The sequence below is a fragment of the Scleropages formosus genome, chromosome 21 (genome assembly GCF_900964775.1).
Source record: "Scleropages formosus chromosome 21, fSclFor1.1, whole genome shotgun sequence".
In the NCBI taxonomy this organism is placed as follows: Eukaryota; Metazoa; Chordata; class Actinopteri; order Osteoglossiformes; family Osteoglossidae; genus Scleropages; species Scleropages formosus.
Window position 1 is genome coordinate 4,746,602 of NC_041826.1, and position 16,123 is coordinate 4,762,724.

At 44.3% G+C, this 16,123-nt stretch overlaps 1 protein-coding gene across 1 annotated transcript in view; it reads left to right on the forward strand.

Moving 5' to 3' along the window:
* LOC108924212 (aryl hydrocarbon receptor-like) overlaps nucleotides 1–16,123 on the forward strand; it is a 55,012-nt gene that overhangs the window by 33,697 nt on the left and 5,192 nt on the right. The window contains exons 4-10 of the mRNA XM_018735432.2: nucleotides 2,612–2,701; nucleotides 5,947–6,070; nucleotides 7,127–7,260; nucleotides 10,199–10,401; nucleotides 10,593–10,702; nucleotides 12,144–12,285; nucleotides 12,864–14,448. Coding sequence (XP_018590948.1) covers nucleotides 2,612–2,701; nucleotides 5,947–6,070; nucleotides 7,127–7,260; nucleotides 10,199–10,401; nucleotides 10,593–10,702; nucleotides 12,144–12,285; nucleotides 12,864–14,448 — 2,388 coding nt within the window. The remainder of the gene's footprint in view (nucleotides 1–2,611; nucleotides 2,702–5,946; nucleotides 6,071–7,126; nucleotides 7,261–10,198; nucleotides 10,402–10,592; nucleotides 10,703–12,143; nucleotides 12,286–12,863; nucleotides 14,449–16,123) is intronic.

Sequence of the window (16,123 nt, forward strand, 5' to 3'; positions counted from 1 at the left end):
GCTTTTCACAGCTCTGTTGTATCATATTTATTTTGGGTCTTTTTTCGCAGACAAATGGGACATGACTATTGTAGCCCTGTCCTGGCACCTTGCGCTTTTGTTTGGATGTGTTGTTGCCCCAGCTGTGTCTTGGCATTAAAGTGGCTCTTTCCACTTGGCCACCAAATGCCGCCATTTTTGGCCCAAGGCAGTTTTCTGTCATTATTTGTGCAGATATAAGCCTTTACTGTCCTTACTCATTAGAGTACTTCTGCATTTCCTCTCTTGTAACATTTAATGAACACTCACCTCAGAGATCAAATTTTAACCCAACAGGGTGCACACCAAGGCATCTTAACCTTTAAATTTTTTTTTTTTTTTTTTGGCATATCCAACAAAATACTTTTATGCTTTTTTCTACATGCTGTTGAGCATGCAAGGCCATTGTTTGCATAAATATTCCAGTTGCATTTGGTTTCCTTGGGGTCATGTTAGACTTCACATTCATAATAAAATAAGGACAGATGTTAAAAGTACCCCCTTGATTATATTCATTCATTCAACATACACAGCTTGAGATGTTACACCCTATTTGCATGTTACAACGGCTGTACATAAGGACCCAGTCCAACCGACTTCGCCATGAAGCCACAGAGAAAGACGTCCGGCTTTGCCATCATACATCTCCACAGCTCAAGACCAAGCGGCTTGATCTCCTCCTTCAACCACCACATTGACCACAGGGTGCCAACATGGGTATTTCATTGAGTTTGTCAAGTGGGCACCTCCCTTCGTCGCTGTTTCATTGAATTAAACCCATAACACCTCAGGAAGGTCAACAGTGAAATCTGGTGTCCCACGCCCACCCCTCCTCCACACACATGTTAAATGCCCTCTACCCACAGCAAACGCACCAACTCCACAAACTCAAATCATCCCAGTTAACAATACCACACCTCTATACATACCAGCAGAAGCTGCCTTCCATTGCTAGCCACCAGCCACCAACTTTACCAAAACATTACACACTTCCCTCAAACTTGCAGTCCCAACTAACCTGCTCTCTTCTCGTCCATGACCACTTACTTGCCTTCTCAGCAGCCTCAGACAACCCCTTCACCGCCACCCTTAATGAACAGCCTCTAACGCCAAATTCCACCAACCCCGTCTTTAGGGTTTCGCCCCCTACCCGTCCTTACCAATGGCACCACCTTTCTCACCATCACATCCTTCGATCCCACCAATGTCATCTTCAAGCCCACTTCAGCACATTTATAATTTTTGACCAAACTCATCACCAGCAGCTCAAAAATGCCCTTACCCTATAACGCCACACTACTTAAACAGCATGGCACTCTCAACCACTTCCTTACAACCTTACAAAAAATTTGCTCCAGCTTTTCAACCTCCGTGACGTAAAACTCATATACTTTAAGTGGATGTTCAAAGCATGGCAACAGCCCAAACTGCAAATATCAGAATTTCAGTTTCCCAGACAGGAGGGACGCATCAGTGCTCTTAATTTCCTTCACAACCTCCTCCCTTAGTGCCACAACTTGCTCCTTAGCACACAACATGGAATTATAGCACCTTCCCAGGCTTTTATCTAGTTTTTTTCAGAATAGAGGGAATTACTTCCTAATCGATACAAAACCTCTCCTGCACCACCTTTCCACCAACTGTCGTCATGTCGCCCATGAAGACTCTAATAGGGGGGTAGGCGCATCCCATCCTGCAGCCTCACACTGCCTTCCCATTTGGAAGCCAATAACTTTCATTGCCATCGTGAACACTAGTGGTGAAATTGTACATCCAGCCATGATTCCAACCTCCAGCTGATGCCAAAATGTTGTGTAGCTTTTTTGTACTGAAACAAAACTGAATATCCCCGAAGTAGACTTTCAGCAGCCTCGAAACACTCAAGGACCTTACAAAACCTGAATGCCTCCCTTCGTAAACTGTGCGCAACTGACCCAGAAGCATTTGCCAAGTCCAAAAACACCACATGGAGATCTCTTTTCTCTTTCTTGACAGTCTGTATCTGATGCATATGAGAGATTGCGTCCTCCTCCACAGAGTGGCCATGTTTGTTTTGAACAATACCCCTTCAGCTGTGTCCTGCTCAAAGGAGTAAAGAGGTGGTGTTGGAGGAGCATAGTTATAAACTGTGCTGTTAAAGAGTTTTTAGCTGGGGGATTTGGAGAGTGGAATAAAGTTAAATGAAAATGTTATGAAGCTAAAGGAAGTATGGAACTAAAGAACCGAATGGAAACAATTTCTTCAAGGAATAAGACAACCAGAAACGCTTTCGGTGAGGCTTATTTTTACTGTCAGCGATGTCCCTGATCCCATGGTCTCCTGGTCCCCTGCATCCTGCTGTTTTTCTTTCTCCTGAACAGCTCTTTAGTAATTGTCTTGGAGGCACAGTGCTGTAATAATCTGCATCAGCCTTTTTCCTTTGCACTGCTTTCAGTCTCTGTGTTAGGACTGTGTAGTAGGTCGCTTTTACTGCACCAATTCAAACTGGATCCTCTACTGGACTTGTTCAACTGATTTTTTTCTTAACTTCCATTATGGAAGAAACTTCTAATTTCATATTCTTTTAAGAGAAGCCCTGTACTTCTTTCCACAGGCCCTCAATGGCTTTGTACTGGTGGTCACAGCAGAAGGGATCATATTTTACTCATCTCACACCATTCAGGATTACCTGGGATTCCATCAGGTAAGTTGAGCTCCTCAAACCCCCACTTGCACCACGCCAAGCATTTAGTTCAGCATCTCCTGTCATGTGCCTTCTATCTCTGCTCTGGTTCGTGGTTGCCAGCTAAGGAAGGCTCTGCTTTAATCTGATCTTGCTTTCCTCAGGATTTCCCTTGGATGAATGTTTGATAAGACCTCCAGGTCATCTACGGGTTAAGAAGTTAAACAAGCTCATTTGTACCCTATTTTAGGGACAGATATAAACCAGACTGATAGCTATGCTCACGTTCCTAGGCCTCTTTAGAGTCTTTCACACAAAGTCTTACGTCACCTTACAAATGTAATGCATTCCCAGAAAACCTTTCTTCAGGTGAATTCTCTTTACTCAAAAATGTCGTTACCATTAGTTTCGGTGACAGAACTTAATGCATTCCTGAGCTCCAAAAGTAACACCCATTTATGGTAAAATATCACAAAATCCCATTAAAATAGGAACAGTTACTGCAGCAGTTAATGAGTTGTAGCACAACATAACAAGACGCTTTCACTTCATTCATTACTTCGTACTGCCGCCTGTCTACCTGCATTTCATCAGCTCTGTTGTAGCTATTACATACCGTACATTTCAGTAACGCTCAAAGACAAAGCATACACACATTCCTCGCTTTCTGAACAAGTTGACGCGGTGTGTCACAGCGTCTGGACTGTGCAACTGGTTGTGGGTTCACTCCCTTGTCGGTCTGTGTGTACTTTATATGTTAGTGTGGCTTTTCTCCAAGAGGTGTTTTTCTAGTGTGTATGTTTGTGTGTTACCTTGCCGTACTGTATAAATGTGTGAAAGATTGTAGGAAGTTTAGTGTTGTGTCGCTATCACTGTAAGTCGCCTTGGATAAAGCTATCAGCAAAGCTGACTGCTAAATACACACACATTTTCTGAACCGCTTATCCCATATGGGGTCACGGGGAACCGGAGCCTACCCGGTAACACAGGGCGTAAGGCCGGAGGGGGAGGGGACACACCCAGGACAGGACGCCAGTCTGTCGCAAGGCACCCCCAGCGGGACTCGAACCCCAGACCCACCGAAGAGAAGGACTGTGGCTCAACCCACTGCGCCACCGCACCCCTCTGACTGCTAAATAAATAAATGTAAAAAGTGTTTATTTTTTATCGCACCATTCAGCTGTGGTGAGGCACAGAAATCCAGATTTGGTTCTCGTAAATGTGAACAAATGCCCGTAAAACAGGCACACAAACATTGACTGAAACCGCTCAGCCCAAGCGGGCTTGCGGCAAACTGGAGCCTAACCCAGCAACACAGGACGAAGGGGACACGCCCAGGACGAGACACCAGTCCATCGCAAGGCACCCCAAGCGGGACTCGAACCCCAGACCCACCAGAGAGCAGGCACAGGCCGAACCGCCTGTGCCACCACACCCCCTAGCCTGTAAAACCAATTAGGGGTATTAAATACAACTCCTTGTATAGTCGGATTCTTGTAACTGAAATGAGCCTGTCTCCGGGTAGGACGCTAGTTGTAATTTACTTCTGGTGTAAAAGGCATATGGAGTTTTCTTCCTTTTAAATCCTACCTATACGTTATCCTTTTGATTTCATATTTTATTTGAACTTCAATTAATTGGATGTTATTCGCTTGTCTGAGTGTATTAAATATATTCCATGTCAAGTCAATACCAAATTTAAACCACATTTAAACATAAAACCAGGGAGCAAGAAACCTGAATGTTGGGTATGATGTAAAATGCAGTCTTTCTCCATTTCTGCAGCTATCTTGAATAGAACAGGTTAGTGTTATGGATTTATTCTGATTATTTAAATTGGCTTTGGGTAGCGCCATAGGTCTCTACTCCAATTGTAAAGTAAATCACTTAAAAAATTATCAGCAATGGATAGGTCTATATCGGTAGCCTTAATAACAGTCTTCTATCACTTCTCTCTGAAAGCACACTACACCTACAAATGCGCAACACAGACAGAAGCATGGGAGAAAAGATCATGCTATGTACTTGGTTCCTAAAATCATTGTGTGAAGGGTAAAATTCTAAGTTTCTTAGGTGCATTATTCTGTCAAAATAATATTGATGTTATTGTACAGGTAGTTCTTGACTTATGACATATACATCTTATTATGACCTGGATTTAACTCCTATCCTATCAACATTATTATATTATTTTTGAGTTCAGACATTTGGTCATAACGTCGTAAGGACGTAACGTTTGTTTTTCGCCATAACATCGCTCCATCTGTAGTACAACAACGATTGCCAGCGCTGCCGCAAGGCACCAAATTTCTGATTTGACTGAAAAATTGATTTTGACTAAGCCATTGTCTTTTAAATATAACAAAGGCCTATTATACAACACAGTGTTTATGCGTATTAATTGTATGTGTATCCTTAGGGTTTATATAATACTGTGTAACATTTATAATGATTTAGGTCATCGGAAAGGAACCCCACTGCAAGTCAAGGACTTCAAAAATGTATTAATATAAAATGTATTGTAACCCCCAAATGTATGTAGTGTTTCATTCATTCATTCACACACACACATTCTCAGAACCCCTTGTCCCATACGGGGTCGCGGGGAACCGGAGCCAACCCGGTAACACAGGGCGTAAGGCCGGAGGGGGAGGGGACACACCCAGGACGGGACGCCAGTCCGTCGGAAGGCACCCCAAGCGGGATTCGAACCCCAGACCCACCGGAGAACAGGACTGTGGTCCAACCCACTGCGCCACCGCACCCCCCGTTCATTCATTCATTATAAATAAATTAATTAATAAATATTTCATTTATTAACTTATTTGTTTGGTTGTTTACCTACAGTTGTGTTTTGGGGGTTTAGTTGGCTTTTTCCGTTCATCTTTGTGACATGCACACTGGATATTTGTGAAGGATGTTTTGTGTGATTTATTCAGTAATCTACTAGTTACCTATGAATAATTCTATGTTAGATCTTTGGAAGAGCTTATATATTTAAAATAGCCTTCTCAGTTAGCATTTGTAATTGTATATTCATACATATAATAACATTTTTCTGAAGTGGCAAGCACTATTTGATCTTCCCATGATTTATATACAATAGTTGCTGTCCAAAAAGCACATGATTCTTCTGTTTGTTTTTCTGCTGATCTTTGTGACATAGCTACTTGACGTCTACGAAGGGTGATTTGTGGTGAAAATCATTTGAGAGCCTGATTTATTGTAGTGACCAGCCCACCTCTCTGTGCCCTCTCCTGCCTCAGACGGATGTTATGCACCAGAGCGTGTTTGAGCTCATTCACACTGAGGACCAACAGGAGTTCAGGAGAAACCTGCACTGGGCACTGAACCCGCCAGCAGTAGGCGAGCAGGATGAGACCCCCACGGGTGAGACCCTCCTCCCTCTCTAAACCTACATACCTCCCTCCCCACTATGATTGGCACCCTGCAGTCACACAGACCACAAACGATGCGTAACAAATCATGTGTATTACGTGGCATTAAGAATGAGGAGGTAGACTACTGCCTCCGCGACCCTACTAGGACAAGCGGGATAGAAAATGGATGGATGGATGGATGGATGGATGGATGGATGGATGGAGGTAGACGTGACTCACTCACAAGGTGTAATATTACTGTCAAACATTTGAGGTCCTTTGTAGATCATCTAGTCCTTTTTATATTGTTTTGCTGAAGTAGCTCGAACAAATTAATTGTTCTGGTATGCTTAAACCAGTTATTTTCAGTATTTATGGGTTGAACATCTCCTTGTGAATAGTACTGCTCAGAATGGAAAAGCAGGCAGGCACCCAAGGATGACCTCCTGTGGTTCTTGCCACAGATACAAAGAGGCATTAAAATGTGTGTTACTTACAAGACTACATATTGATTTCATTTGCTGTTTCGGTGTCCATTTGAGTGGTTTTATACTGGTAGAGTACTTAGGAACTGTACCTTCTACCCCATGTGCTTGACTTGCTTACCTGATGGACTGAATGGTGAGTGCAATTGCAGGGAAGTCTGTGACCTTTATGAGAAGCCCCCCAAGACACAGAGTAAATGCTACAGCAGGGATGGGCGTCTGCTTTAATTAAAGGCAACCCGACATTACTGATGCTTCTGTGTTCAAAACAACTGCTTGACTAAGAGCTGGAAATGCTTGTAGCCCAGCAGGTCGGGCTGAGGGTACACATCATTAGAGGCTTTCGTCATCACCTGGGTGTGGATAAGACACAGGCTGTTCATGAACAGCAGCAGTAGTCTGCATAGCCTGTGTGTGATGGATACCTGGTGAGACAGGAGTTGTCCAAGGTTTGCAAATCAAGGCACAACCTTATGTCTCGACACAGTGAATATCAGACATTTCTCAGCTGATGTGTAAAGAGTCCAGATGCTGCTGTTCTGACAGGCTGACACTGCTTAACTTCATGCCTTTTTCTTCAGATGGAGAGTCAGTCACTAGTCCAGCCTTGGTCACCTACAACCCAGACCAGCTACCCCCAGAAAACTCCTCCTTCCTGGAGAGGAGTTTTATGTGTCGCTTCCGCTGTCTCCTGGATAACTCCTCTGGCTTCCTGGTGCGAACCTCTAATTCCTTAAACTGACTGTGTAACTTTTGGCCACTTCATTGCCATAGGGTTGGAAATTCACCTTGATTGAAAGTAATTAATAGATTTATTCATTTGGCAGAATCTGTTCTTCAAAATGATGTACAACTTAACAGTTTAATCCAGCTCTGAATACTGTCGTGTTAAAAGTTGTGCCGATACAAAAATATGCCTGCTGGAATGTGTGGAGTGTGTATATGTGTGTGGTGTGCACCAAGCCAAGAACAGTGGATATCACGTTTATTAGAAAGGAGTGTTCTGATCCTCTATGCCACAAGTCTGGTGTCCCATGACTGTGCTGAGCAGGACAACAAAGGCCTAGGGAACTGCCCCCGTCCAAGGCAGGAATCAGGGTATCCTGAGAGGCGTGGGGTTCCCAGGCTCCTGGCCAGCCCTGCTTCCATCTGCCTTCATGAGCAGTACTGCACCACCATATGCCCTTCCATGTCTGCTGTACCCTGACAGCCCATTTGTATGGCTAAATGAGGTGTTGTACCACTTTAGACCCTTGTATGATGAGAAGCCACAATTCTCACAAATTATCCATCTTAAGAGAGCAACTAGGTCATGGGGAAAGAGGGTTTAGTCTCAGTGGAAAGAAGAGGAGGGTGAAATAAGAGAACTTTCTTAGAGAAGACGTAAAGACCAAGCCTTACCTATTGTCATGTCTACAAAGAGGACAATCAAAGGGAACATAGCTGACCTCGAACAACAACATGACCAGCAAGTTTCAAGTGACGACCAGTGTTGATTTTAGGTTTAGACTTAACACATACTTCTGTTAGCTTGAACTTGCTGTTATCTGCTTGGTGTTTTTTGTTATAGAGCTGCAGAACTGAAAACGTATGGATGAGTGACCCATTGTAAGTAGTGTATCTAGCAGTGTAAGTCACCTTGGTGAATAAGGTGTATGGGCTGATGACACTACATAGAGTTCATTGGAAGTCGCTTTGGACAGAAAGTGTCAGCTAAATAAATGTAAAATGTAAAATGTAACTGAATAATCAGAATGAAATGGACTACAGGCAGTTTGCCAAGCCTGTTATTCACCTAGTAAAAGAGAGTCATGTTGACCAAATGAATATAGCACACAAGTATTTGAAATGTCATTAGTCATTTGACTTTGATTCTTCTTAATTTTTATTAATTCCTTTAATGAGCTTTCCAATGGATGTACATCCAAGCAGAGTCTTTAGTGGCTGGTAGCATGACGTGTGGACATTAATCAGTATCATGACTCACTACCCATGAGTCACTCATGAGGGACAACACCCAGCGAGATGAATGATGTGCAAGTGCTTGGCTTTTTATCGTCCATGACGAAACCTGATTTGGAGCTCAGAGTTCTAGAGGCCCACGTCCCCATCTCAAGGCCTCAGCCTCTGCTGTTAGAGGTTCCCTAAGAAGAGTAACCTGCGGAGCCTACCAAGTTAATCTCTTGGAAGAAAGAGGTTGAGCAAGGATGGCAGAATACAAGGGATTCCGAGGGATAACATTTCAGTTACCAACTGGGCTTGGATTCAAAGGCAAAATTTTGATTTAATGAAGTTGCACCTACCTAAATGGTTCATGGAGCTGATAGAGGATTCTGGAATATTTTGGGGGGCTTTTACTCCACATAGGCAGCTTGAGTGAACCATAAGACATGCCTGTCTCATATTCCAATTCATAGGTCTTGCCCCATTCTTGCCCCCACTCTTTTGTTGACACACCATCACAGAATTAAACTTTCTACTGTCCGGACACACACACAGAAGAGAGCTGACAAGGGCCAGTGTTTTAATGCTGAGGTTGAATTTTCTTGCAGGCGTTATTCAGTATACATATCTCTTATGCTACTGGAACTGTATGAGAAAATTTGCTGTTAAAGGGAAAAACATGACCACCACCTTGTGCTTGCCAGTGTGCTTCAAAGGAAAGGCCCTCACAGTCACATCAGAGTCACAAGTACTGGATCATTTATGATGATTGCATCAGACAAAGAAAATTAGCACAAGCTACTAAACCCCCTTAACAAAACCCTTTGCTGTTGAGCATGTTTTAGAAGGATTTTTTTTAAATATGGTTTGACAATTCTGAATCAAGAAAATACTCCTTTATTCCTTTCTTCACCATCAATAACTCCTGTGTTATGTAGGCCTGTTTGAATGAGAGCAAGATGATGTATTAAGTTACTTTGCCATTTTATCCCTTGTATGTTGATTAATCTTCAGTGATCTGTTTTTCCCCCAAGGCATAGTCCTCATAGAGTTTCAGCTGTTCTTCACTCAGTGGTAAATCATGCGCAAATTTCAAATTCATTATAATGTCTTTCAAAAATATAAGGCTCCTGTTTTATTTTGCTTTCTCAATATTTGATTTTCTGTACTTTGCACAACCCAATTTGAGTGCTGAAGTCACCGTATTTATCTTGGCCTTATAAGCAAGAGTTTTGACTGTGTTCCTGGCCCTTGCCATGCTTGTCAAGAAAGCTAATGGTCACAGTTAAAAATCTTCGTGTTTCTGGAGCAGCAGTGAGGATTTAATGCAAAAGGATGGTTGGCCTCTGTTTCCAAGGATGATTTTTCAGGAAATACATTAAAGAATAAGAGATCAGATGTCTTATTGGGGTTGGGTTCAGTTGCTTTTTCTTTTTTGATAATGTGCATCTACTTAAACAACATACATATTCAGTTTGGACTCTCCTGCCTTAAGTTTGACTCCAGCATCATCACTGAACTTGGTTGATCAAAACTGACCTAGAAGGGCTGCACGCTCCTGTGTGTGTATGAGTATGCATATGAAATAGGGAGTTATAGGAAAGGCTGTTGAAACTCCAGGAGGGCAGACTGTCACATAAATCAAGCTCACATGACATAACTGAAGCAGTGTAACATCATCCCTTCCTATCCATCCCCTGCACCTGTAGGCACTTAACCTACAGGGCAGACTGAAGTTCCTCCACGGACAGAACCGACGACTGCACAGTGGTGTTCAGGCGCCTCCCCAGCTTGCCCTATTTGCCATCGCGACACCTCTGCAGCCTCCCTCGATCTTGGAGATCCGGACCAAGAACATGATCTTCAGGACCAAGCACAAGCTGGACTTCACACCCATGGCCTGTGATGCCAAGTAACAGCCCTAGCTGTCGCATCGCTTTTCAAATTACAAGCATTATCATAACATTGTAGAATTACGTACTGTTTACACATTTTATTCAAAATATTCTCAGTATGTTGTTCTAGCTCTTATTGAGGTTATGTTCATTGTAGTTTTATCACACTTTGTGTTTTGTGGTGTTCTTCTTTGGGTTTTCATCCCAGGGGGAAGATTGTCTTGGGCTACACGGAGGCAGAGCTGCGAGTGCGAGGTTCCGGGTATCAGTTCATCCACGCAGCTGATATGGTCCATTGTGCTGAGAACCACATGAGGAGTAAGATTCTTCACTACTGCTTCTTTGTATTCTCTTGGAGTCTTCTAGACAAAAGATGATCACCTGCAATAATGACATGAACATGGAGGCCAATGACATCTACTGTAGCACCAGTTCCTTCATACAGACTGTGCTGATCTTGTCACCCCTGAACCATCCTGTCGGTCTCTGTTGTGTTTTTATGGAAAAACTCACCCAGTTCAGTGTGTGAACCCAGTGAACCCAACGTCACAAGTATTATAAGTGATATTGCGCAACAGGGTCCCCTCCCGCTCTCTCACCACTCAGCCAAGTGGTTGATGGGTAATCAGTCCTCCTGACCAGAAACAGTTGGGCAGAAGCTGGGGCAGTGATGGCTATCTAAACAGGCACGTGGTCTCCCATAATCCCCCAGATTATGGGAGAGATTGAGCAAAGGCCCAAGCCAGAGGGGGGATGGGCAAATGAAGTAGGGCAGCAGATCCAGATTGCGAGTCTGGAACTGTAAATATCCAGAATTTGCAGTGACTTCATGAGGAGGGATACTACAACGATTAGGGTAAAGACTTGTAGGTTTGTGCTCAGTGGAAGGAAAAAACCTGCGGCGCAAAACAAGAAAAAGTAGGCGAAAGCTGAAATGGTGTCAAACAGTATTTGAAGAGGTGAAATGAGAAATTTATGAAAAATCCCAGTGTGCTGCTTTAAATGTTTTTGAATTGGAATCAAAATTTTTTTTAAAAATAAGAAATCTGAGGAGCCATGTACTTAAACATTTTTGACATACCCTTTCAGAATATGAAGTGCAGTTTGCGGAGAAATATAAGAAATTGATTTTCAAAATTGCGATAATAAATAAGGTTCTTCTGGATATGTATTCATTAACTCTTTGCTTAATGGACACTTTTATCCAAAGTGGCAGGTTTACCCTGGGTTTAAAGGAACCCCTGTCCAAGAAATTCACTTTTAATGTGTTCAAGCAGAAAGTCTTTGCCACCATTTGCAGCTCTTCTGTCGGCCTGTGACACAGTATGAGATAGTACTGCCTAATGAGTTTTCACATGCAAGAATTTTAGATGTTCGGGCAAACCTTTCCCAGGCGATAAGGAAATCCTAAAGCACAACAAAGGCATGTCTTTGGCCTCCGAATTTAAGAGCATGACACGTTTTGCAAGTGGCCCCTGAGGATCATTGCTTCGGCCAGCATACAGTTGTCTGCTGATCCCATTACTGCTAAGGCTCTTCTGCGGAAACAATGGAGCCATAGTTCCTTCCACCTGTGCCCTGGCTGCTTGATAAACTAGCTCTGGGAAAGCTGAAGAACCCTCATACACACTCCCTCAGTTGGTGACCATGGTGCAGTTACCTCTTTCCCCATACTTCCTCACACACTGCTTCATTTGCTTTTAGACAATGCTAAATCACAGCATGCCATGGTGAGCTGTTGTTACTAACTTGTTTGCAGTGATCAAGACAGGAGAGAGCGGACTCACTGTCTTCAGGCTCCTCACCAAGGATAACCGCTGGAAGTGGGTGCAAGCCAATGCTAGACTGGTATATAAGAACAGCAAACCTGACTACATCATTGCAACCCAGAGGCCCCTTGTGTAAGTGCACATACCTGTATGGTCCACTAAAAATATTACTGTTACAGCTGCCTTGCACTTCTTAAAATGTGTTTTGATTAATAATTCAGTTTACCAGTTTATTTTTGGGGGGGAATATCGAGGCCCCCAATGGTCAGTAAAGCGCTCTGAGATCTCTTTGAAATGGTAATACTCTTTTAGGTGCTGTACATTTCCTTCCTTTCTGTTTATTTTTCCTGTCAAAATCAAAACTACTGTGCTAAACTATGACTATGACTATATTCATGACTGATAGGCCAGAATGCACAACGACCATTTAGTAGCCTATCAGTCATGAATATAGTCATAGTTTTTATATAAAAGCCAGACTTACACTTGATGGATAAAATTAGAAGTGAACACACTGTTCATTATTAATAGGAATTAAATAAGTAGGAGTTTGATGGTTCAGATGCAGTGTTTAGTCATTCAGTTTTGTTTCAGTTCTTCTGTTTAACTCCCAAGAGTTCTGCGGGAATCTCAGCTGCCTAATGTATGTTACACTTCCCTGATCTGGGGCCCAGGTGTGATGAGCAGTATTGCTTGATTTCTTGCACTAGGGAGGAAGAGGGTGGGGAGCACCTGCGGAAGCGCTCCATGCACCTCCCCTTTACATTTGCCACTGGCGAGGCTCTGCTGTACCAGATAAGCTGCCCCATGCCCGGTTTCCCCGATGCCTTCCAGAGCAAGGGCAAGAGCACCAAGTTCAAGAAGGGAAAGTCCGACAAGTGCTCCCAGGACAATGTGGACCCCAGCTCTCTCCTAGGAGCCATGATGAGACAGGACGAGTCCGTTTACGTGTGTCAGGCGGCTCCAGAGCCCAAATTGTCTTTCCACAGCAGCCTGGCCAGTGAACTGGGTGGGGGCTTGTCAGGTGGTGATGCCTGGACATCTCCTGCAAACAGATTGGAAGAGCCTGAGCTCGAGAAGGCTAATTTGGATCCACTCCTGTCCACGCTGGATTCCTTGACCTTGGAGGGTGATGAGAACTGCTCCAACAGCGAGCTCTTCAATGCCCTGGAAAACCTGGGGCTCAATGCTGAAGACCTGGAGCTGCTGCTTCTTGATGAAAGGATGATGCGTGTAGAAATGGACCCACACTACATTCCCTCCCTCAATGACCTGCTGACCAACAATGAAATCCTGTCTTATATCCACGACTCTCTGGAAGGCAGGACTGAGGAAGGCAATAACACCCAGTTATCAGTTTCCCAGTCCCAGGCCATGACCCAGCCAGCTCACGACAGCCTCACTGCCTCTCTTCAGACCGCCCAAATGTGTTATCTGCCCGGCAGGCCACAGCTGCAGCCACCCATTTTGGAGCTCTCGCAGAAAATGCAGCAGCACCTGAAAGCTCAGTCAGTGCAAACCAAATCAGACCCCTGGCAACAACAGGGGGGGTCGCAAGTCTCCCTGCCACCAAGCCAGCATGCCAACTCTGAAGCCCTGCCTGTGGAGAATGGACTGCTGGATTGGGAGCAGTCACTCCACAATGGTCATTGGGCATCACAGGAAGTGGATATGGTCCAAGAAACCATCTCACACCAGCTGCCCAAGCTCCAACCACAGCAGTGTCACCAGAACCAAGTTCTAGTCCAACTCCAGTCTCAGTGTCATTTCAAACAGACAATCACCAATGGGGACGCATTCGTTAACGGGGTCTGCTCAACCCTCGGACAGGTGCCTGTGGATGCCCAGCAGTGGCAGGCCTACAATTACAGCAGTCCTACCCTTCTCCACGGCCAAGTAGAACCGGGGTCCAGTGAACGGTTCATCCACAACTGGCACGTTGGCACTTGTGTAACCTCAGCGCCCAGTACGTCCACTGCTCTGCCACCTGGGACCTCCTACGTGGCCTACAGCACGTCAGATGGACCCTCTGTGGAGTTTACAGTAAATGGTGGTGTGGGACAGTACCAGGGTGTGCTGTCAGCCTCCTCAACATATCCCATAGCTTCTCCCAGACAACAGCAACAGCAGTCAACCAGTCAGACTCAAGTGTCATCTAGCTGTTTCTCACAGTACGCAACTCAGAATGTCTCCCTAGAGCACATTCTGACTATGGGACAACCCGAGCAGATGCCTACTCTGGAGTCCTATGGCATGTTCGCCAGCACAGTGTCACAGGACCTTACCCACAATAAGGTAAGAGCCAGTTCACAAGCTGGCATAGAAGTGCTGTAAAACCACCATATTTTCATAGAATGGATAGTGTGTTTATCTGAACCTTGTGCGGTATGTTGTGTTAGCATGGAATTTGCAAAGTGTGCACTGTGGTCCTTTGTTTGCGCGTCACTGAAGTTCAAACCAACTGGGGAAGATATTTAGTTCATCAAAGCTGTGTTGAAGGCCACTGGTGGGAATTCTGAAATGGTTTGAGCTTCCTAGACCTTCATGTCTGATCTTGGGTGTATAGCTTGGTATGGAGCACCATTGGGATGTGTCAGGTTAGATGACCCAATGCCCTTTAACATAAGTGTTGAGTGATGCAAGGTGGTGTCTGGTGAAAATGATCTAAATGTATTTCAAATACAAATCTGCTTTTTTATTATTTATCTGTTTATTGTCTATTATTCATCTTACTGACAAAATGTATTTACTGCTTTGCAACATACTGACAGTTAACTGCTATTTTACGATAACAGCTCTTGTCATGAGCTGTACCTTCTGTCTGGGATGAGGCCGATGACATGCTAAGCAGCCCTTTAGCCACTGTAACAAATGTACTGGTTTGAGGCGTTCAAGGCAAAGCTTGAGCACACATGTCAGAAAGTTTAGAGTCTCTCGCCTTGCCGCCAGGAAAACAACGTGCATCTGTGCTCTCATGCTTAGCCTAGCTTTACCGAGAAACACAGCGAATCGGGCTGGATGGAGAGACATACGAGGGACGAGTTAAGGGACCACTTCCTCACACGTTGTCTGCTCCTACGGTCTCTCTGTAGAGTAACGAACATCTTTCAATTCTTGGCAAATAAAGTAGCTTCTACGGAGAATGGAAACAGTCAAGAGACTTGTTTTGATAAAGAGTTTACTAGATATCGATGGGTTAAACTGTAAGGTATAGCTGTTTAAGGTGATTGAATAAGAAGTCTGGAGCTTCCTAGGCATGGGACCACTTCTCCATTGTTCTCATACTGTGAGTAAAGTGAAGATCTACCATCTACATGTAACCAGCATAACAAGACATAGAAGGGAACCAGAGAATGGAAGCCAAGAGAGAATGAGACCACTGTTGTTCTTTCATTTCTTTGGTACACAACACAAGCAACCATCTAGTGTGAAAGTGTAACAGCCACTTTCACAAGAGTGAAATGGACTTCATTACCAGAGCAATCGCGCTCAGCTCCTGGAATATTTGGTAAACAATGAGGAATGGTTAGGGCCGACCCCGTACAACATGAATTCCGCCGGTTTAAATCGTTACCCTCAGAAGCGAAGTCGGCAGAACGCAGGTTCACGGAGGCGGATCTCCCTGCACCGGCCGATCAGGCCGGAGAGGACGCTGCACAGCGATTTCTAAGGCTTCAATCTCAACTCAACCGTAGTCAGAACCATTTTTACAAAACTAGAGAAAGTTCCCCGTCCTGGGTGTGTCCCCTCCCCCTCCGGCCTTACGTCCTGTGTTGCCGGGTAGGCTCCGGTTCCCCGCAACCCCGTATGGGACGAGCGGTTCAGAAAATGTGTGTGTGTAGAGAAAGTTCTGGACGGTGGTGAGTCTACTTAGCAGTGGCCGTCATCTCCCAAAAAGCAAGGTGTAACATCATCAATGTGACGATAAACTGTAGAACAACATCCAGGAGGCTGTAGGTCTCTACGTGTC